The 23,715-nt window shown below is 42.7% G+C and overlaps 1 protein-coding gene across 4 annotated transcripts in view; it reads right to left on the bottom strand.

The window, feature by feature from the left end:
* Positions 1 to 22,475, bottom strand: part of msrab (methionine sulfoxide reductase Ab) — a 35,936-nt gene extending 13,461 nt beyond the window's left edge. For 2 of the 4 annotated variants that reach the window (XR_311475.1, XM_005723833.1), the window contains exons 1-4: positions 22,308 to 22,475; positions 14,792 to 14,860; positions 14,516 to 14,635; positions 10,021 to 10,125 (exon numbers count right to left, since the gene is read on the bottom strand). Coding sequence is in view for 3 of the 4 variants with exons in the window: in XM_005723833.1 (XP_005723890.1) it covers positions 10,021 to 10,125; positions 14,516 to 14,635; positions 14,792 to 14,860; positions 22,308 to 22,392 (379 nt within the window). In the remaining variant the exon portion in view is untranslated. Of the gene's footprint in view, positions 1 to 4,515; positions 4,872 to 7,058; positions 7,130 to 10,020; positions 10,126 to 14,515; positions 14,636 to 14,791; positions 14,861 to 17,484; positions 17,586 to 22,307 lie in introns of those variants that run through there. The other 2 variants (XM_005723834.1, XM_013908461.1) reach the window with 2 other exon arrangements.
* Positions 22,476 to 23,715: the final 1,240 nt, after the last annotated feature.

Raw genomic sequence — 23,715 nt, 5'->3', positions numbered from 1 at the left:
CCTCCCACATTAATAAAGTCTAGCCTATTTGAAGCTGGGAAGAAAAGCCGGAAAAAATACAGACTGTGTGAGGTACGAGAATTATTGATATCACAGTTTTATAATGGAAGACGTGGGAGAAAACTTGATTTCAATATTCTGTTAAATTCCTTTAACATTTTTAATGTAAGTAAGTAAGTTTTAGGATTTTTTTTTCACATTCAAAAATTTAGTGTAAGATCCACAAGTACAAATAGCTGTCCTGTTTTAAATTTGTATATTAATGCTTATAGAACAAAACAACTGTTGTAAAATAGTTTACAGCCAACAGGGAAAAAGCATAAAGGAATAAAAGTGCATTAAGAATCTATATTTATCACTAAGGCTCAGGAGGGAAAAGCAAAGACTTTGGACGCTCTTAAAAAATTCAGCTCCTCCTTCTATCTCTGGATCCATGAATGCAATGGTAAAGCTATTTTCCATAGATCTGCTTGATCTTTATGTGGTGATTTCATAGCTGCAGATCTCTAATGTTGAACATTACCTGTTCCAGAGGAGGTTAGGTCTGCAGCACAAGTTACCATGGTGATATACTCTCGCAAAAAGTAAACCACCTTCAAAATCTGATTTACCCCTAAAATCACAAGTTGTAAAAGCAACCAACAAAGGTGAAAATGGTCTTGCTTTTGAAGTTACGTTACAGACATCAACAATAACAAAATTCCCATATTGTACATTTGTGTTGTTTGTTCAAACCAAAACAATGAGCTGAAAGATGGTAAAGAGATGATAAGGGCTAGTTCGTCACTAAGAATGAAACTGCTCTCATTACAAGTGTTCCTCAAACCAATTGTTAACGTAAAAATAATGGTTACAGCCTTGTGAGTTTGAATAATGGTGGCTTCAGATTGTCTTTAGGTGTTTTTTTTTGGGGGGGGGGGATTGGTTTGCTGAGCTGGTCAGTGCAGCGCTTCTTTTTAAAAGTGCATCAGACTTTCAATTTCCCCTCTCCTAAAGATTTCCTATCTCCCCGATAGGTTTAACTTTTCAGCCTAATGATGGCCTTCTTCACTTGCATCAATAGCTCTTTGGACCTGGAGCTGACAGCTCCAGTAAACAGATAGAAAATGTAAATTCCACATTTTAAAGCAACTCCAGATCTGTTATCCGCTTAATTTATCATGGAAAAACAAAGGTACGGGTCTCACCTGGTCACAGAGCTTCTTGTAAGTCAACTGTCCAATTTCTTTTTCAGCCTATTATGTGGAACTATGTATGAAAATGGCAAAACGACAAAAAAACGTGTCATACTTCAAATATTTACGTCACTAAATGTAAGGTTTGTTGTACGTGTAAGGTAAAACAACACACTGTAAGCGATATCTGTTGTTACATCTCAGATGTGGGTGTTCAATGTATACTGTGGCAGAATAACAATTTCCACTCACTGTACGGACAAGATATCTCCCTGACACGGTGATCTGCATATCGTGTTCTCTTTAGATTAAATGCTACCTTACATCATAGAGTGTCACAACCTATCTGTGACACAGTCTGTTCAGGCATAATGGCTATAAGTATTCATCTGGTCTTCATTCAAATCAGAGCAGACAAGCAGGCATCGACTGCTCTCCGACACACGTTGAATAAACTCACTGTTACTAATGTTGCTGCCTTGAGGAATTTGCTTCACTGAATATTTCTGGAACAATATCAAATGCTCGTACACTTAAAACATGATCTAAAAACAAAGAGAAGGCATACATATCATAAATGCAATACAAATAAATACATTTGAAATCGGCAATCCTAAGTAAAAGTGACATACAGGTAAATTTTACAACAGTGCATACTTGGAGTAACTTGGATAGTGAGTGAAATAAAATGAACACATAACTGCTCTGACCTTCAGTAAAAACCAACTAATAGTAATTAAGTTTCAAAATGTCACCCTGTTGCTTGGAATCAGTGTGTGTATGTTCTCTATGATCCACCAGCTTGGAACTCAAATACAAATATTCTGCAATTTTGTAATATTTTCTAATTTTACCTTTTTATATCTTTAATTTAGCATTTACTGCATCTATACCCTCAAACTCCATCTTCCGTAAACCTGCATTGTGCACCCCCCACCCTCCAGCACTGCTGTTCAGTGTAAATGGTTGCCCCTCTATCAAAGGCTACCAACTCAATCTTCCATTGGCTTCTCACTCAGAGTCTTTCCTCTGATTGGTTAACTCGAAGGGGTTTTGCAGCATGCTGACCACACACAGAGCACCGCTTGCATATGCACGTGCATGGTGTCGTATGCAGCAACACATATATTAATTATGCCAGGGAACACCATCAAATATCTCGAAATTTACTCCGCTTTAATTTGATTAAAGCTTTTTTTTTTTCTTATACAGCTGAACATAATTAATTTTCCACCTTACAGAAACAGTGGAAGCTTAATATCTCACATAAAAAAGTAAAGATGAAAAAGGCTTCTCATCACAAAGAAGTGGTAGACGATATGGAATATCAGAGAAAAGCCAAGAGACAAACACCCTGGAGTGGTAATTGCAGCTTCCAACACAATTAAGTTCTGAGATCCATCCACCATCAGAAGGAGTCACTCCCTAATCAAAATATTAACACCATCCAAAATATGAGCCTAGCCTTTGATTATACTAACTCCAAATCCATCCCCATAAGCATTCAGCCCTCAAAGAACTATGATGGCAAAAAAAAAAAAAAAAAACAGGAGGGGGGGGGAAAACACCCCAAAAACTCTTGATTCTCCCCTCCCGCCTCCATCGTCTCTCTCAGTCTCTCCATTTTTAACAGCCCCCTTCGTTATTTTCTCCATCCATCAAAGGCAGCAGTAATTATTAATGAGAGCCTCCCTGTTCACTCTGCATTATGCATGAGAGCCTTGCCTCTGAAAGCAGAGGGTAATGGGGGTGGACAGAAGAGGAGGGGCTACAGGTGACACATGTACTCACACACAAACACACTCATCCACATATATATGTATATATAGATATATATCTATAGGGCAGCACGTTGGCACGGTGGTTAGCACTGTTGCCGCACAGCAAGAAGGTCCTGAGTTCAATTCCACCATCAGGCACCATCAGGCAGGGGTCTTTCTGTGTGGACTTTGCATGTTCTCCCTGTGTTTGTGTGGGTTCTCCCCAGGTACTCCTCCCACACTCCAAAAACCGGCAGTTAATCTAAATTGCCCACAGGTGTCAATGTGAGTGCGAATGGTTGTCTGTGTCTCTATGTGTTAGGGTGTACCCTGCCTCTTGCCCTATGAGAGCTGGGATAGAATCCAGCACCTCCCTCGACCCTGGAAAGGATAAACGGAAGTGAATGGATAGATATGAACACTGCCTCTCTGGGTTACTGATGTATACCTCCAACCCCCCTCCTTGACCAAATGAGAACCTTTAAAGTGTATCTTTTAACACAAATGGAAGCCACAATGAGAAAAAGAGGGAGGGTGGAAGTCTCACAGGGAGTAGCTACTCTCTTCAAGAGACGCTTGCACACAAACCAGCGTATGCAGAAGCAAACTCTTCTGGGTCTTGTTGCGTTTAAACCTGCTGAGATTTCTTGCAACTCTATACAATTTCTTCCAATGTTTGTCCTTGCACACACACACACACACAAAAAGGCTCCACTCAGCTTGTCCCTTCTGGCTGTTGGGGATAAAAGCACGCCATTTCTCCCACTCCCAACTTCACTTTCCCTCCTTCCTTCAGCACTCTGGGCTTTTTCACTTTCTTGCTCTAGCTCTTGCCTCATTGCCCACTTACTAATTTGTTTCCAGATTTCTTTCCTTGCTTTCTTTGCCATATGCACGTATGTTTTTTGTGCTGAAAGGATGCAGAGATTTGGGGGGGGTGTTCTGGCACCAGCGAGTAGCCAGACTTGTGAATTAAAAAATTTTTTTTTTGCAGGCCAAGAAAAGAGATGAAATAGTAAGAAAGTAATCAGATTAAAATGAAGGCTGGTGTTGTGACAAACTGGTAGGGAGGGAGGAGACGAACAAGTGATGGAGGTAGAAATTACAAGCCAGGGAAGAGCGAGTGGCACACTTTAAACATGCTCCACTTTCCCGCCATCCTACGGAAGTGGGGGCTTATTTTTTTTATCCGTGATCCTTCATCTGGTAGCACTCCACCGCTTCACGTACCGTTCCCACCTCCCCTTCGGTCTTCATCGGCTGCTCTACCATCCCTGTATTTCAAACGCGCAGTTGACACTTAAATAGATGTAAAACAAGAAAATGAGGCACAAAAAAATCATTAGAAGAAAGAACAACAAACATTTCAGCAGTCAAGCTTCTGTAGGTGTCTGCAATTAAGAAACGGTTCTGCATAATTGGTGACTTTCTGCATGCTTCTGAACACGGCGGGAAAAACATGTGAAGTGAATTCAGAACTACTGCACTTGGCAGCACATACCAATTACACTGCAGCACAGTGAAAACTAATGAACTAATGTAGTTTCTTTTTTATTTTTATATATTTTTCAACTCTTGATTCGTTACTCTCTACCTCCGTTTAGTGCGATGCATACACAACTCTGGTTACGGAGGAGGTTTAACACAGCCCTGTGCCCATGCTGAAAGATCATCGGGAATTATTCGGTGTTCGCGGAGTCCTCATTTCTACTATTCTGTCAGAAAAGTACACACACGCACGCACGGAAACACAAAAAGATGTATAATGCCTGATAACTGCAGTCTTCCCTGTGCATTTGTGTGTGTGTGATAGTACTCAGGGTTGTGCCGTGCCCCGCGGTCCTGTTACGACTGTGCGTGCCAGCAGAGCTCTCTCCTCCTCTCCACTCTCAGATGCTATTTTTGCCCTGTTCTTATGTAAGACGCTCCTGATGCGCTGGAGACAGAGGCAGAGTACGGAGATGGGATGAGGAGAGCATCCCCAGCGGACACACACTCTCTCCTGCACGTGCAAACGCATTCGCACACATACGGACAGATGTACTGTATGCATATATAACATAACCATTCAAAGGAAAACAATAAGCCATTGCAAAGCTTGCTGTGAGGTAGTGACACAACACTGAAAGGAGGTAGTTTTAAATCAGAGCTGTGACTCTCAGGGATGTTACCGCGACTACATCTGTTTATGTGACAATGCATGAGGTAGATCGCTGCAGTTACCTCTTTTGAAAAGCTGCCTCATCTTACTGTTTTTAATTTCTCTATACAGGAGCAGTGCTCTCTAACATGATCACTTCATAGTTCTGGGCATGTTGTCAGACCACTGTGACTCTAACCCTGAGCTGTTTATTTTTAGCTGCTCCAACAGTGAAGCGAGCTCTATCATTGTACTCCAGTCAGTCCATACTGAGAGCATAAGTTGGATTCCTCGAGTTATATCCCTCTCTACTTTAGACAGAGTTCAGGTCAGCAGTTTCAGCAAACCTAAACCTCCTACTGGGATCAAATTTACATATTATATAATTATGTAAAAATGAAGTAAACAGAAATATAAAAAAAACCAACCCTGACTGCTCCAAATTAACAGTTACAATAATAACACTCTAACTTCTTTGAGTTTCTGTCCAGAATTAAGTACATGCAGTTTCTCTTCCCTGGAGGGAATATGTTTTTTAAAATATTGATTTTTCAAATGCTGCACATCTTATTTTTCTTTTAATAAATTTGATCTCATTTTGTGTGCTGTCAAATTAAATGTACGACAGGCTGTCAAAAAACTTAAAATGTTTAGGACACTATCACTCTTTATTCTGAAAAACACTTTAGTTTAGACTTTAATTTTGAAAGAAGAAACCACACTTACCTTTGGAACCCCAAATCTCATGTCTAGCTCTGTTTGTTTTAAATATATTTTTTCAGTCCAGTTGTCATCAGTGTTGGGTTATTACCACGAAATATGAATACGTTCACAAAAACCCACAGAAAAAAAGGTTGCAAATTTGTAAATTGAAAAAAATACATCGAAATATTGAAGTATGAAAATGTTAGAAAACTTTAACATATTCAAATGGACATGCAGAACTCAACCCCCACGCTGTGAACACACGTGCCTCAATCTCCATAAATTAAGGCCGTCAGCATGTGTGAGGGTGTAATAACCGACACCTGGTAATGAGCCCGCCAACCTCAGCCAACCACAGGAGAGAAACAGGGTTGGATTAGAAGTGTGGGGGGTTGCAGAGGTCATGGGTTATATGTCAAGGTCATCTCCTGTGGGATTTTGGCTTTGGATGTGCACGGGCACCCCTGAAATTGAGGGATGTGGTGACACGGGGGGGACACGGGGGTACCCCAACAGGGAATTGACGTGTGTCGCCGCCAGCTGGGGTGAAGATATTACATAAAGGAATATTCATGCTCATTGCAATTGTCAGAAAGTAACCGCTGCTAGGGTGACTCAAATAGATCATGTTTATGTGTGATAGGCAATAAGCCATTTAAATACAGCTTGTCATATAGAATGTAATGCAGCAACAATGCTGTGCAACTTACATTCATATTGTAAAATATAGATTTTAGAACAAAAAAAAAACCCCAAGCTCAAATGTAAAAAACCCTCACAATCATATTTTTCTTTTCTTCTTTTTAACTAAACTATTTAAAGTATCTAACCTACAAAGGTTAGCGTGCATGTACGTGCAGACGCTATCAAATGAGGACAGATGCGTCGGCCATTTTAGTTGTACACTTGTGTTTTTGTGTCTATCGGCGTACGCCTGTGATGTCTGTTCACTGACGCAGCATCAGCAGCCCACAACATAAATACTGCATGGCCTCAAAAAATAGAGAGGATGGAGGGAATGAGGGAAGAGGAAGCAAAGAAGGGGAAAAAGAGATGGGGAGGAAACAATGAGGAGGGGAAAAGCCTCGCTTGTTAAGATGAAGGGCGGCGGAGAGGGTGGGGGACAAGGGGAACGGAGGAAGAGATGAGGAGAGCGGGGGGGGGGGGGGGGGGGATGAGGAGCAGGGAGGAGAGAGTGACTAAGAGATAAAAGAGGAGTGAGTGAATGTGAGCGTGTTTGTGTGATGAGCGGATGGCCTCAGGGAGCGGTCGACTCACTGTGCTGCTCTGCGGATGTACTGACGGGCTCCGGGCCGTTTGCTCTCTCACTTGCCCCTCCGCTCCACTCACTGCAAAAGGGACAGGGGTAGGGGGTGCAGGTGAAATGGGTGGGGTGGGAAGGGGGAGGGGGTGATAGGATGAGACAGGAGGAGAGGGGGAAACTGGGACAGAATGTGCAAACACAGAGGAAAGAATTGGAGGAAAGAAGATAGAAAACAGAATAAGAAATCAGAGAAAAAAAAGGGGGGGGGTGCTTGTTTAAAAGGGTTAAGGATAAAAAAAAAGGGTGGTAAGGCAAATATTGAAGTAACAGAGAGAAACAGTGGGGTTTGCGCTGAAAGGTTGGCAGGATAAAGAAATGACCAGATTAGGTGTTCCTATCTTCCACAGGGAGTGTGGAGATAGCAAAAACAGAGAGTGAAACAGGGCCTACAGGCCTCTGTAACAAGGACTCGTCCAGTGAATACACTGACAAGCAGCCTATGCTGCTGTGTACACTCTCTGCATGCACAGTATGCATGGGTGTGCTCTTAAGTGTATGTTCAAATGAAGCAAAGCTTAATTAAAGCTTAAAGTAGGCATAGTGGGCACTTGTGCATAAGGTAAAATTTTACTGCGCCGGAGTCCGCATTAAAGCGAAAGAAAAACTGGATGTGCTCGCAAGTCAGCGGTGATCATCCTCAACGAAATCACGTTTTCAGCTTTCAAGATGCAACAAAATGGCTGCTGCCCTCTGACATGCAATGTCACCCGACTGTTGAGAGTTTGTCATTCACTGGCGTGGAGGGGTGCTCCTGAAGAGTTGACTGAACGTAGACATGAGAAACTTATAATATGGAAGCATGTTGGAATGGGGGGTGTGTGGGGGTGGCTTTATGCAACATCCCAAAGAAGCCAGCAGATTGAGACTAGTGTTGCTGAATATGGAAAGGGGGCACACAGCAAAGGCTGCTGGGAGTTTCTGATTGGCTGCTAATGTTGCTATCCAGGCTGGGATTGGTGGAGCTGACGCAGCCCGACATCACGTTGTCGGGACTAAACCCTTTTGAACTGAGGCAAAGCAGAGAGGCACAGATATCAAAACACATACACGCGCGCACACACATATGTGCATGCACACACCCACACAAACGCATTAAAAGGGAAGCATTACATGCAACTGAATATGCACCTGTGCATTGCCCCCCCGACACACACACGCGCATATGTTTTTATAGATATATATCTATATCTATCAAACCTCTGCTGTTTTGATACGTGCCAGGAGAAAACAGAATTCGTAATGCTCCCGGGCTCGTCTTCATATACGATCTCTAGTGAATGTGTGCAGTTAAAAGGGAAAAGAGTGAACTTCCTTAATTTCTCCATTCTCTTTTAAGCCCAGCTCTAAGGTGGACAGAATAAATTGGAGCTTAAGCATGCGTGAAGGCACAGCCAGCGGGCCCTTTTCCACCACTCCATGCTACATTTGTCAAATCAGAGGAATTTCTGCTACACGTGAACCCGGAATCTGAGAAGAGAGAAACGGTCGGGATTCACATTTAAGTCACGCGCAAAGGAGCAACACTCAGGGAGACTGAGAAAAAAGTACATTTGAGTTTGTGGTTATTCCGAAATATGTCGTTTGATCTTACCTGTGACAAAAAAATAAAAATAAAAATACATAGTGCATAGACAATAAGCTGCACACTATTAATAAAACATGAGATGAGACAAGGCAGCGAGTCAAGGGAAATGCATGACTAGTCTTTTGGCCTCACTGCTTTTTCACCGTGGTGTGTCAGCTCGACTCTTTGCCCCCAGTAAGACGTGTCTCTGCTCTCAGCTGTGGTCAACAGGAGAAGAATCCCTTCTGATTAGGAGGATGGGGCTCTTGGATGATCTTCAGCGCTCAGTAGCTTCTTCTTCCCCTGCATCCTTCCAAAATCCTGCCTCATGTAGAACAGCCGAAGTGAAAAGCTTATGCTTGTATTTATCTGGGTATTTGCGGTAGACGCACAAACATGGCTGACATTCCAGTGTATGTAGGTCACACCAGGAGCGATCATGAGAGAGCAATCATGACAGATGCAAAAGGGATGACAAAACCGTCACGGGCAACGTTACTGTGAGTGTTGCGTGCGTGCACACAAGCCTGAAGGTCGGGCCTATGAATCTTTGATCCATCTCTTCCCAAGTTGTCATGCCCCTCCCTACATTCAATATAAGTGAGCACAGTACCTCTTTGCCTGTCCTTTCTGTCTCTCACACACACATAGATGCACACACCCTCTACATATCCTCCCGGTGCATTAATGTTCTTACATCACCTCCTCCAGTGAGCACAGAAAACAAGAGAGCAACAGACTTGAAGAAAAGAAGAGATATGGCTTTTGGGGGATGTGGTCCTTGTCGACGCTGTGCAAGTGCGATGGAATAGCGATCACAAGTGAAGCATCTGAATTAGTTAAGCGAGCTGTTACGACGTCGCTCCAAAGTTTCTGAATAGTCACCAGCTTCCTGTCACTGACTACTTCAGATATGTCGTTAAGGGACTAAACCCACGGATGAAGCACAAGTGAGCACAATAACATAGAAATCCAAAGACGTTATTCAACCTAGAAATGAGCGAATTTATTATCATCATTGCGTCACCCAGAATCCAATATGTGTAGTGAACGACAAAAGGCTGGTATACATATAATAAAGTAAGAAAGACGCACATGCTCAGTGAGGTTTTCGGGAGCTTGAACATGCACCACACTGGTGGGTCTCTCCATGGATGGCTGGATCTCAGACACATTAACACTGTCTGGCGTTGACTTACACCCATGAGACCTCCCCCCACCACAACACACACACACACAGGCACACGTCTGGGCATCATCCTTCTGCTCTAATACACCCTGTGCCCCTTGGGAGAGGACTTATTTGAGGGCAACTTTGGGGTTTGTCTGTGAGTGTATGTGTGCGCTGCTACCTTGTGTTGGATCGTGCTTCTCCCAAAAGTGTTTAAGCAGTTCTTCAAGGCTGATGTCTTGGGGGGAGAACACCACTCTCACCACCTCGGTGTGACCTGTCAGACCTAGTGGAGAAGCACAAATTTGCATTAATCTAAGTAAAGTGACACGACATCCCCTCTTATGATGTCCACTCGATCCAGGTTCTCCTTATTTCACTCTGTTCTCCTACATTTCACCACAAACACTGGACATACTGTAACAGCTGATTAAATTTAAAACAATTGCCTACTGAAAACTGCAAAGGAGAGCTCATGAGTGGGATGCTTGTGCAGTGAGTTCAGGTGCCACAGGTAGAAGACAGTCAGCCATTGCTCATGGCACAATGGGGAGAGAGAAAGTGGCAGAAAGAGAGATTCAGATAGAAAGAGAGAGCAAGAGAGAAAGCAGTCAATGTTGGGGTTTATGGTGGAGGTTGCCAAAAGCACTCACTCCTGTCTGCAGCTGCCAGGACCCCGAAGCTTCAACAAGCTGCCTGCAGGCATTCACAAAGTAGGAGCTGCTTTAAGTCTCACATGTAGGTGCATCCGCAACGGGAAACACATTTAGAGCAGAAAAGGTAATCTCAAACGCCAAGCACCCCTTTGCAAACGCATTTTTCTTCTAAACATAAAGACAGAGGTGTCAGCTCGGAACTGCTTCAGAAGAAACTGTAAGTACAGTATACAGCACACACACAAAAGATGCCCACACAGAAAGATTTATCAGGTGCATTGCAGATAATAGATGAATGTCTGCCAAATTCATGCATCTGGTTTGAAACCAACTTTCTCTTTTCTAAATGATGCTCAGAGGAACATGGTGTGCCAAATGAAAATGGAGGAGTTCGTTTATTTAAACTGTTGTTACCAAAGTCAAGGAGTGTGTATTAACTAATTTCTGAAAAAAAAGATGTTGCTAGAAACTTAAAGCATATTTTTAGATTGAGATTGTAATATATAAGCATATTGTGCAGCAAAACTCCTCAAGTGTTTATATTTTGCAAGGAAAATTGGAAACAGGTGGAGCTATTTAATGAAATGTGCAAATACTCATAGAAGTACAGTATATAGGAGCTTGAAAGACAGTATTTCATATGACCACCTTTATTCTTCAACACAGTCTGAACTCTCTTAGTCAAGCTTTCTGTGTGTTTTTCTATCCAGGTATGCTTTAAATGCATTGGCAGTGTGTTTGGGATCATTATCATGCTGGAAAATGGAGCCACTGCTTTCAGATGCTTTCCAGATGGCACTGCATAGTGGATAAAAATCTGATGGCAGTTTTCTGCATTCATTATTCCATCAATTATGATACGATCCTCAACACCACTATGACAGATCCTCCACTGTGTTTTATAGATGGCTGAAGACACTAACTGTTGGATCTCAGTTACATGACAATTTAAACCAAAAATTGCAAATTTGCAATAATCGTCTCAAAAGACCTTTAAATACTTTAAAAAATGCTTTAAATACTCTCTGTTGCAGCAGGCTTCCCCTCCCTGAGCCTGGTTCTGCTGGAGGTTTCTTCCTGTTAAAAGGGAGTTTTTCCTTCCCACAGTCGCCAAAGTGCTTGCTCATTGGGGATCTTATCATTGTTGGGTTTTTCTCTGTATGTATTATTGTAGGGTCTACGTTACTATATAAAGTGCCTTGAGGTGACTGTTGTTGGGGTTTGGTGCTGTATAAATAAAACTGAATTGAATTGAACTGAATTCTTAACAGCCACCCTCACCCTGAAATCATTTCTTATGACTTCAGTGAACAGCTGGTGGATCAGCTGATGGGCCAGATGCATCTCTTGGGTCCTGTGTTAGGTCAGGTCTGGATTATTTCTTAATGACATCACTTTCAGATGTCATTTATCTGGTGTAACACAGTTATCTAAATATATTAGCAAAATATAAAGAAATGAGGGGTGGCTCGAGACTATGCATAATACTGGACTTGGCATATTTAATATGTATTACCTGTATAAAACCTCTAACTCTGTGGGATTGCAAACATTCTGCAAACACAGAACAGTGAGTGTGGTTGCAGACTGGCAGTCATGCTGTGAGCAACTCAACAAAAATGGTAGAAATTCAGCTGGAGCAAAAATAGCTGTTAAGATCTGAAATAATATGACTGTGGTATGACTCTTCAGGGTTGTCGCACATGAAAGGGGTGAAAGTGGAAAAGGCCAGCAACACTAAAGCTGCTAGAGATTCAATTTTTGGCTGAAGGACCCTTCAGCAAGGTGAACAGCCCTCTGGGTGAAAAATACCTCAAAGCCCAACATGGCATCCCGTTGGCCTTTTTAGTTTAATTGTTATCTGCTGTTATAAACAGCAATGAGTGAAAAAGCTTTGGAAATCCACAGAAATACTTGGAATTACTTTCAGTGAGCAAACAAGAGTCTTAAGTATAATTATTGTTATTTCACCCACAGTGGCTATATGAATGCACTCAGAAGCTACGCCTGTGCTGAAGAATGCATTCTTGAAAAATATAACTTCACATTGGGGCTACTGCCTTCTGACATTTCTCTTACAAGTTTCTTATGCCAGTAGCAATCATCCAGAGCCAAAACAGCATGAAGCAATAAAACACACACTCTCTATTGCAGTAATGGCCCTATAGCAAAGCCATATTTACTTCAAACTTTCTGCTCACTGCTCCAAGTCACAGTGAATGACACAACATAATCACAGTGGTTCCTTATAGAAAAGTCCTATATTCAATCACAAAACACAACTGACCTTCCAACCCAAATCAAAAGTGTATGAAAGACTATATAAACAGTCACAGTCTTTCTCCTTTCTTCCACTCCTATTTATTATAGTGGTTGTGATATTAATAGTTCAGATCCTGTGCTGAAATAGAATTTACGGCCTATACCTTAGAGATCTACACACGGCCTCCATTAACTCTATCTGTAAGATATAAACTGAACTAAAGTGGAAAACATGGAAGTCGTGTAGTGGTGCTGTGTCGCTGTGAGGATATAAGCAAAACACTGGAGTCTGGAATTTATGGGGTTTTTTTTGTTCTAATAACAATCACCAACCTTTTTTTGTAACCAATTTTACCACTGGTTAGTTTACTAAGGTTTGGCAGAAAATAACAAACTAATGAGTGATTTTTAAAAATCCATTGATATGATCAGCAGTCTATCTGACTGTTATGGTTGGAGGACTGGATTCATCTTCATGCAGCACGGTAGAACTGAAAGGTATCAGCATTAGCCTTTGATTCTGTATCGCAAACATCTCGTGCAATGGACTGTTTTACAAATTAGTTCAAATATGCTCATTGATAATAACATCATTTTCTCATCACTCCCAGCTGTCTGTCTGTGTCTGTCGAATCTGACTGCACCTCAACCTCTTCTATTTCTGTCTGTCAGAGCATCCAGCCTGTCCTTCTATCCCTCCCTGGCTCTTCTGACAGTTCCATCAACCCCTTCTTTCTGTCTGTCTGTCTGTCCTGCCTTGGCTGTGTTGACAGCTCCTCGGTCTCATGCCGTCGCAGTGTTCTGCTCCGTCATGGCCAATGGAGCGACGCCTGCACTCTCTCAGCCGATGGACAGGTAACCATTCTTTCTCACACTTTTTTTCCTCAAAAGTTTATTTTACCCATTTCCCCACTTGCTTCGTCACTCAGTCTCTCTTTTTCTGTCATCTGTCTCCATCTCCATCTTCCTCCATAGCTGACCATCGTGTTGCTGGGAAACTGACAGAAAGCAGGACTGGGAGGAGAACAGATAGAAACATAGAAATTCTATGAAGGGCTCTGCTCAGAAAATCTGCCAACTAAGCCCAGAGCATCTTTCCCTTCCTTTACATGTTCCCATGCTGTGCCTTCACCTAGACATTATGCCAGTATGGAGTGATGGAGAAGCCTCAAACTAACACTCATATCTCCTAAAACACAAGGGAGGGAAAAGGAGAGTAAACTCTAACATATTCTCTTGAATATATACATCAACTGCCTACATAAATCTTTTCGACTGTCATGATGAGGACCGCTGAGAGACTAATTTAGAGGGATTCAGACAGGTAGCCAAACATTTTCAAAGCCTCCGACTGCAAATACTCAGGATTTATGCCTTCATCTCCGGCACGTTCGCCAAATCAAACTCTCAGGGAAAGAAGCCCAATCTATGGCGCTTCATACACAGTAACCTCTGTTGGCAAAAACGCCGCAGTACAGCACAGTACAGAGCCCAATCCTTACAAGTAGGTCATGGGGGGGTGGGGACGGGTGGGTGCAGCCCATCTGGAGCGGTGCATTCTGAGTAGTTGACTGCAGATGAAGGGAAGGAGCAAGAGGAAGAGATAGCTTTACTTAAAGCAACCTTTCCAGCTGTTTATCTGTTTTATTTTGGCCATAGATGTAACAGTAAAATGTCCTGCTCAGGGGAAGGTAGCATGATCGGTTATTATAAATCAAAGTGCAGGTATAATTACACAAATGCGTAAAAGCGCAGTACCTGAGCAGACCTCTTCGTAAGTGGGGTTTGGTGTGAAGCCACTTGCATAGCCCACTTGTGTGGAGAAGACTCCCGGAAGTCGCCAGAAAAGTTTCTCGGCTCCCCAGAAACAGCCCATTCCTGGATGCGCACAAACGAATGCATGAATCGCCCCTGCTTCAGCGCTACAGTAAAACCAGCTTCTCGCCAAAATGTGTTACTAACCACAAACTGGTAAAAGAGGATGCCATATTGGTTTATTTCTGATTTTTCAAAAGTGTGATTGTGCAGTCTCACCAAACATGATGGTCTCCATCCCTTCTGGGAAAGGCTCCACAGTTGGATTCCCATTGACTGCATGCTTGTCTGTGAAGAGAAACAGTGTGCAAATATGGCTTCAGACCATAACACAGTGTTGCAACAGTACAAATTACAATACGAGAGCAAAGAGGCCTATTAGGCGCCTCGATTTGGCCTCACAAGTCTTTACAGGCTGCCCCGGGCCAGCAAATCAAAGCCAGAGGCTTCTGTGCAGGAAAGACATTTAAGGGATTACACAGCTTTGACTGCTATTCTATCCCTGCTGTCCTCTCCTCAATACACACAATTAAACACAAAGCAGCAGTTTCGTCTGATCTCTCTCTCCCTCTTACTTCACTTTATGTGGAATGAAAGCGTGTTTAGTGTTCAGCTCGACACCACTGGGTGTCCACAAAGCAAAAAAAGATGACTACACTTCAAGGGCGTGAGCCTGTATAACCTCACATGTGGGGAAGAGCACTGCAAGTAGACTCAATGCCACCCTAATCTTCATCATGTTAAAAATACCCAATAAGTAAAACAAACTGGAGTGCTGAGAGGTAGCACTCTACTGCCAACTGTGCTGAGTGGAATTAGAGTGCTAAAAAGGAAGTGTGTGTGTGAGTGTGTAGCTCGCAGATGTGTGAGGGGGATTAGGGTTTAAGAAGACTGAGGTGACTTAGCGTGCAAATCTCCACTAAGCAAGGCTGGTTTGTACTGCAACCACTAATATTAGTCTACAGATAAACAGGCCACGGGGTACACTAAGAGCTTAGGCACATCTCAATAATGGACGCTTGCGCTGAGTTCAATGTGCGATTACTTTCTGGCTGCTCAGAAATGTTATGTGCAACACTGACCTGAATAAAAACAATCTCTAATCTGATACGGACATAATAGTTCATTTCCTAGATGGGATGATCTCCCTCTGCGACAAAAGGCCAAAGAACAGCAGCTACCTTCAGTTTAGGCTTCCAGAAATCGTTCCGAACCCAGACAGCAGAGCACAGAAAAGAAACTGTTTCTGAATGCTTGGGCCCTTAAGATTAAGTGTTTGGAAGACTACACAATAAAAGAGTACACTTGAGCTGATAATACTTTCTTGGCGTGCTAAGGCACTTCTGTTACTTGACAAAAAACTGTTTGTTTTTTTACTGTGGAGTAGCACACTGCACAAGCACAAAGAAGTAAAATGTCACGGGGGCCTGGGTGCCCTAAGGCGGTCTCTTCTTGCCCTCCTGTTGTGCGACAGTGCTGTCTTTCAGCAGCAGGTTGTTTGGCAGTGCTAGGTCATGTTCACGAGCACAGTTAACTCCAGTCAAAGTATATGAGTGCCTGTACGGGCAAAATATTCTCATCCGATGGAGGTGACTTGAGGAGGTGTGAGAACATTAGATATCTTCCGTTTTTTCCCTGTGAATTTGCATTGTTTCTATCCTCCGCTCACTCTCACCCTCTTGTCCTTTGTTTCTGGCCACGACGATAAAAAGTACTGTAGCTGCCAAACGACTGAGAGAGAAAGAGAGCGCGAAACTGAGAGAGTGAGAGGGAGAAGAGTGTGCGATAGAGAAGGAGGAGAAGTGGGAGGAGGAGAGATCAAGCTTGCCAAAACAATAAAAGGCGTAAATAGCCAGTGAGAAGCAACAGATGAGGGTAGCAGAGAGGCAGTGAAGGATTCTTTTTGGCTTTCGGACCACCATGCCTTTGGGCGCTATATAAAAAGACCAAGCACTTCATCCAAGAGAACACGGAGAAAGCAAACACACAAACAAATAAACAAACAAAAAAAAGAGAGAGAGAGGTAAAAACAAAGTTAGCCAAGAATATGCCGACACAGCACTGTCCAAAGAAGGAAACTCAGAGCCAAATCTCCCCGCCCTCTCATCTCTGTCAGCTGCTCTCCATCTTCACTTCACACTCTCTTCCTCGCACCACCTTCCCATCATCCCTCACTCCCTTCTTGCTAAACATGTGCGCGGCTGCCTGCATGCACGCAACCAGCCACACAATCACCTGCACACCAACCTCTGCAGTGGGTGTTTCTCCCAGGGAGCATCTGGCAGAGGTCCAGACAGTGCCAGGCTGGCTCCTTTCACTGTGCCTGGTCCAGCACCGCCCGCCCTCCCCCTCCAGACCAGCGCCCACACCCCACTCTGCCAGAATTACCCCATCTAACACACGCAGGCACTGAGAAAGAACTGAATACCCTCACTACGCTCCCTCACTACGCCAGCAAAAGAAAGAACAGAGGACGACAAAAAAAAAAAAACAAGCAGGGAGGGTGACTGACTGGGCTTACAAAAGGAGAAAACAGGCTGAATATGGGGGAAGGATTCATGAAAAGGCTTTTTTTCCCAACTTGGATGAGATATGGGCGTAATTTTTTGCGTGTCTTTGTTTTCTCGGATATCTGAAAAGCACTGCGCCTTCTATACAGTGCAGCAGGACAGAAGCGGAATACGTTGGTCACCTTTTGTTGCTTTTAGGATGTCGGTTGTAGGCGGCTGGACCAGAACCAGAAAAATCAAACCCGGACACCCTGCCACTCTGCTTGAATCAAGCTTACCACCAGTCAAGGGGACAACAATCTGTCTGTTGTTTAGCGGACGATAAAGCCCAGTTTGACTTGTTTTAGTGGGTATTTAGTCTTTGTTAACCTCCGCTTCTACCCGTGATCCCGTGTTTCTCACCCGTAAAACTGAAGTCCAAGCGCTCCTGCCTCCTCACAGGGACCCGGGAGAGGTTCTATCCCTGGATGCCAAAACTGGCATTGGAAGGTTGATTTCCAGGCTGCTCTGTTTACTTCCTTCCAAAAAAAAAAAAATCCATTCTATCGCTTTCCTCTCTTTCGTCCCCTTCCCTCCCTCTTTCCTATTCCCCTTCCTAGCTTCACACAGGTTGGCAGGGACTCAGGCACGAGTCGTCGGAGCAGGCTGATGCTTTATGCCGCTGCCAACTACTCCTCTGCTGAATGGGAGGGTGGGTAGGGGCGAGAAAGAGTGGAACAAATTGGGGAGGGGGGGATAAAAAAAAAACATTAAAAGGTAAGTAATGAAAACTTTGCTGCTGTGGCCTGTAAACAACTAAGCCAACTTGTTATTGTGATGCATACATACACCTCACACAGTCACTATTCTGGGTTGGAAAAAGATTGCGATTATTACATCAGCTCCACTATTCCCCTTCCTCAAAGATGGAGGAGCATCCTGTTTGGGCCTGCTCGTAAATCTAACACAAGCCGGTGTGATGGGAAAAAAATAAAACAGTCTCCAAGTGGCCCAAGAAAAATGCTCATTCTCCCCCTACACATATATGAGAGCAAATCCAATGATTTTCTATACAGCTAGTGTCACAGAGGGGTTTACTCCAGAGTGCACTGACCAAGATGCATGAAGAGTGTAAAGGTCTCCAATTCACCGACTGACTGTGGTATGGAAACCATACAAGAATCAAATGACAGATTTCAGGTTATGTTCTTGCGCTGACATTCTAGTAAAAATCAGTGAGCTGCAGGACCGCCCATAAGCAAATCTCTCATTTATTTATCTTCTGTTTGGATACTTAATTTATATGTTTACTCAACGCATGCATGCTTTCTCCCCCTCCAAGCTCTTTCCAAAACTAGGAACCCAAGGGCATCAAGAGATGGAAGAGAAGCAACAGAGGTATAACACCAGAAATATATCTTCTCTATGAAGCTGCTTTTAAGAGTTATAGTGAAACATGTAGCAGAGATTGATTTTAGTCAGCTGACCTCCCCCATCCTGTTTAGAAGAAATATTGGCAGTCTATCCCGCACTGACTCAAAATAATAGCTACTGTGCCCCTACCATGTAGCAATCTGCCACTGGATCATTCTCGCCAAGGTCACTGAGTACATTATACAGACTGGAGCAAGGAAGGGAGAGAACACAGGACAACAGGACATCTGAACAAGAAACGGGGTGCTTCTTTAAATGGAAGGCTAGAAGTAACTTTCAAAATTAGCGATCTTCATTGTGGACAGGATGCGAGTGCGTGCACTCGGACACACACGAGGCTGGGACAGCACAGGGCATATGTGGAGACCGTTCTTGCAATCCTTAAATTACTCATGCTTAATGGCTCACACCGTCAAACACAGAAGCATGCTATTCCAGCACACACATACACACACTTGAACGACCCCATCTAAACTGCTCCCCCATGGTGAAAGGGGAGGAACAGATTTCTGCCATGCGGTGTCTCCGAGCTGCTTCAACAGACGGAGAAGGAACTTACGACGGGGCGGAGCCTTCATGCGCATAATGCCCAGATGGACCTCTGGACGCTGCGGCACGGCTTCATCCTATGCTCTCACACCCAGGTCCCACAATGCACTTTGTGGATAGAGCTATCTATGTTCATATCACACCACGATTCTCCTTGGTGGTACACTGATACTGGCCTTGCGGTCCCGAATTAATAAGACGAAAAAGTGAGTGAAACGATAAGACGAGCTGAGGTGAGGCAGGGATGTTTGACTCACAGAATGAATGATATTCCGAACAGTTCAGCAAAAAGTAGTAAAATGATTTCATTCAGTTGTTTAAATGTGACATTTTCTGTGCCAGGATGGCTATAACAGAGCTGAGGACTTGATCCAAACAGATTTGTGTTATCCTGACTTAATCAACAACTATTTGTACACAATCCCACCACATATCCCAACAGGCTTTTGCTGCCACTACAGATTTTGTTGTTGACTGAAAGATTTTATTACTGTCCACAGACTACATCACACACATTCACTAAACAGGCTAAACAGAGGGGTGAGGGGAAAAATACAGATACAGTACAGTGACACCAAATATCGACATTTTATTCATTAAATCAAACTACTATGGAAATACAATAAACGCGAGGGCTGATCTCATGCACCACCATCTTGAGATGTTACTCGACCAAACCGCTCAAACAAAGGGAAAGTTGCTGAGCACAAATGTAATAGTTAAATATTAGTTTCTGTCCATGTAGACAGCAACAGTTATGTGATTTTTCTATGACCTATCACAGTTAATTGCTGCAGAAACAGGTTGCATGTAATTGCTAACTTAACCCCATTCAATCGCAGACTGATAGCAGACTGGCTCCGTCTTCAGGACACATTTAAGGCAGGTGTTGGCATGCTTGATTATTATCATTTTTGTAGAAAAAAAAAGACATTAAATAACTTTTATTTCCAACTCTACTAAATAGTATCACAGCAAATGTATCCTGAGGTACTTGGTTTGAAAAGTTAATGTCAGGGCAGGTAAAAAAGCTCTAAACCTCCATATTTATATCTCCACAGTTGTGAAAATGTCAGGCTAACACAAGAGTTCTGTGGATACAATTTACTTGGTCATCGTATCCATATCAGCAACCCATAGTGTGATGTCAAAAGTCCAGCAAATACTAACATTTTTATTTCCACCCAATAAAAACTGTAATTTAAAGAGTAAATAATTCTGACCTGCAGCTCAAACACATTTAATTCAACATAAATTAAGCAACAAATACTGCATCAATTCTAGTCATCGTAAAATGGCCTCTTCACTTACTGTGCAATGCTTGGAAAACAAAACTAAAACTATATATGGCGGTACATAGTCTGCCTGGATGGAAGGGTTGTAGTATACTAGAGCTTCCATGGGAAAAACCCAAATGGAGAATGAATCAATGTGTTGGTGTTGTTCTTACGCCACCGTAATTAATGCTGCTCCAAAACCGTCACTGAAAAACTGACTGTTCAGGATGCTGTGCTGAGTTTTACAGCTCAGGTGGAGAAAAGACTGGAGCCAGAACGTCAATGACACTGTAACTCATCCGGCTCACAATCCATCGCAATTCATGTTATTGCCCGTAAAACGACAAGTATGACCTTCACCTTGTGCACAATTTGGGTGAGGACCCATTAGGTGATAAACGTGTGCAAGTTTGATTAAATTCTGACCAATACTGTAGGAGGAGTAGCGATTCTTGAGGAATTGTAGATGGACAGACGAACTGTAAATGCCCCGCCATGGAATAAGTTCAAAGGCAGGATGAGCTAAAAATATAGTTTCAGGAGAAGTACGCTTTCAGGGGTTTCTGAAGGCTTTTTAAGACGTGGTTAACATTGTGAAAGTGGTTTAATTCAAACCCCCGAGCTTTTCCTGAACCTAAGTAATTTTCTTGACTACCAATCAACCCGAAATCTGATAATCTTCTCTTACTATAATGATCGTAGTTTATGTATGTCTGGTGCCTAACTCTTGCTATATAAACTGCCACCATTATCAACATCTATATAGCGTCTGTAAAATACTTTCTTAACACTCAAAACATTACAAATGATATATATATATATATGTGTGTGTGTGTGTGTGTGTATAGTAGGTTATCTTAAAGCAAATGACCATTGCGTGTATGTTACATTTACCATTTACCATTGTTGTTTACCAGCACAGTTTGCTAAACTATGTTCAGTGTCACCTTGGGGTTATTGCAATGTGTTGGCATTCATTTCTGTAAGTAAGTGTTCATCAAACAGTAACTAATAGCTTCACAAAATTAATAAGTTGCATGCAAAGAAGAAGAAGAGTAAATATATATATATATTTACTCTTCCCTTTGCCTGACTTTTGAAAGCCTCTCTATTTTTCACTGTGCTGCAGAGTTTTGACAACACAACAGGTCTGGTCAGTTACAAAAGTGGAGGAAGATTTACTTGTTGAAAATCCACCAAGACAGACTTTCACGTGATTCTGGATCTGATCATATTTTCAATTTCTGTCATAAGACAGCCATAATGTCCGGGATAAACAGTCACAAGCCCTTACCATCAGTTGCACACACTGCAGTGCGCAGGGATATAATTTCGGTTAACACAAACCAGTGTGTCTGTTGTGATATGTCTCAACCTTTAATATGGCTGGATTGATCCCTGAACAAAACGTCCAACACCTACGTTGTGCCAAGATGAAGTCAAGGACTTACAAGTGAAAAAAGAAATAAAAATTAAATAACGAAACCTAACACCCACTTGAAACCTGGGTTTTCCTTGATAACTATAATCTGAAAAATACTGTTTTGATTTGTGCTGCCCCTATTTTTCTGCAGAATGGAACGAGTTCAAACCTGTGGTCATGCAGGGCATCAGCACCTCCTACCAAGAGTGGAAAATAACAGCAGAACAAGTTTCTCAGCTGGTAGGTATTCTGCAGATGGAGCAGAGGCTTCGACTTTTTGGAAGCTGTCACTTTAATCCTTGTATACTTCAGCTACTTACTTGTGTACTTCAACTATCTATACACTTAATAATTAGTTTATAAAGCAGTACCAACTGCACATCTTACCTTGCTTGCTCTGAACTTAAAATTTCTTAACAACGACGCTGTTTTCTGTCACTATTTTTTACACGAGCTGTTCTGATGTCACTCGTGTGCGTGTGCCACAGGTAACCTGGAGCACCAGGTGTCACCCCCGTGCCAACTGTTATCTTGGTACAAACTCACCACCGTGCGCTATTTACCTGCCACGACCATTTTCTCCTCCCTTCCTTTCAGCGCGGCCTCTCTGCTCGGCATCTGAGTTTTATCAAATGTTTTATCGCTCATTGTTTCAGCGACAGCGGAGCACACGTAAACTACGAGGAGCCACACGATCTGTGTTTGTGTTTGAGGGCGTAACTGTGAGGTTGCCCGAGTCTTCCGGCATGCCTCCATAGCGCCACGTCGTTCCGTTACATAGCGGGATAAAGGGGAGGGAGAAAGGGATGGAGAGACGTCGTCGAAAACGCCATCAATATGAATATTCATCGCGCGTGGGCAACGCCGTGCACTGCATATTAACTAGTCAAGGGGTTAATATGACTTTGGCACAAAAGCCTGCACAGCACCGTGTGCGGGAAAGAAATTAAATTTAAATAAATATCCACGGCGTCCAGCATGTAAATGAGCACTCGCCAGTAATCAGCGCTCATTCTGTAGGAGGTGCTACTGGTGGAGCGGGTTGGAACATAGATGTGTGGAAGGTTATTTCCCCTTTGTGGTATTTTATATAAAGTAATGCTTGTTTGTGGTTAACGTTGATGAGAAACAGCATTGAGAGCTCGCAGTTAATATCTAACAAAATGGCTCTAAGCCCTGCAGGATAAATGAAATGCAAACGAAGATGGGCCACGTTTTCGTGGACACAACTCTGACCACATAAACGATCCTAAAATATCGAAAAGTCATGCCCTTAAGACCGTACACCAGGTCTTCTTGGTTATTTCCGCCTCATAAACCTGACACCTATATTTTTCTTTAGAAAAATCACATGGAAGAATATGTAGAATGAAGAATGTCTACTTACAAATGCTTGGATGAGGGAATGTAAAATCCCAACTAGTGCACGTATATTATGTCTGGAGACATCATTCGTGATGATTCGATGACTAAAAAGGCGCAAATTCCAGTCTGAAGTCTTCAAGAAAGGCATACTTATCAATCATCTGACATCTCATTAGCAATGAAAGCTGATGCCTTGGATTGAAAGCTGAACATAATTTCAGTTTTGTGAAACAGACAAAAGAGACAGAGACTAAGAGGTAAAGAAAAGTTGAAAGTATTGGTCAGCTGATGGATAACCAAGGACAACTAATTAATTGTGCCAGAATTTCTACTCTAGAATTTGTTGGTTTTGTCTGTTAAACAAAAAGTCCTAAATCTTTAGTTTAGGACTGTTGGGCAGATAAAACTCCTACTTTGGGAGAAAGTTCACCCAGGAGTCAACAACAATCATTGTGTCCTTCACTGTCTTTAACTGGCACTAATATGATGTGTGATTTGCAATTATAACCCACAGAAAAAGGCACAAAACTATTTAAACTATTAGTCTAAAAAAAGTCACTCAGAGTTACAAGTCTGCAACAGTCAAAAAGCAGAGTTTTACTGCAA

Source organism: Pundamilia nyererei, unplaced genomic scaffold (genome assembly GCF_000239375.1).
Source record: "Pundamilia nyererei isolate P.nyererei 1_Seehausen unplaced genomic scaffold, PunNye1.0 scaffold00010, whole genome shotgun sequence".
Classification (NCBI taxonomy): domain Eukaryota; kingdom Metazoa; phylum Chordata; class Actinopteri; order Cichliformes; family Cichlidae; genus Pundamilia; species Pundamilia nyererei.
The sequence above is the reverse complement of the archived record's forward strand: the minus strand, read 5'-3'. Positions and strand labels throughout refer to the sequence as shown.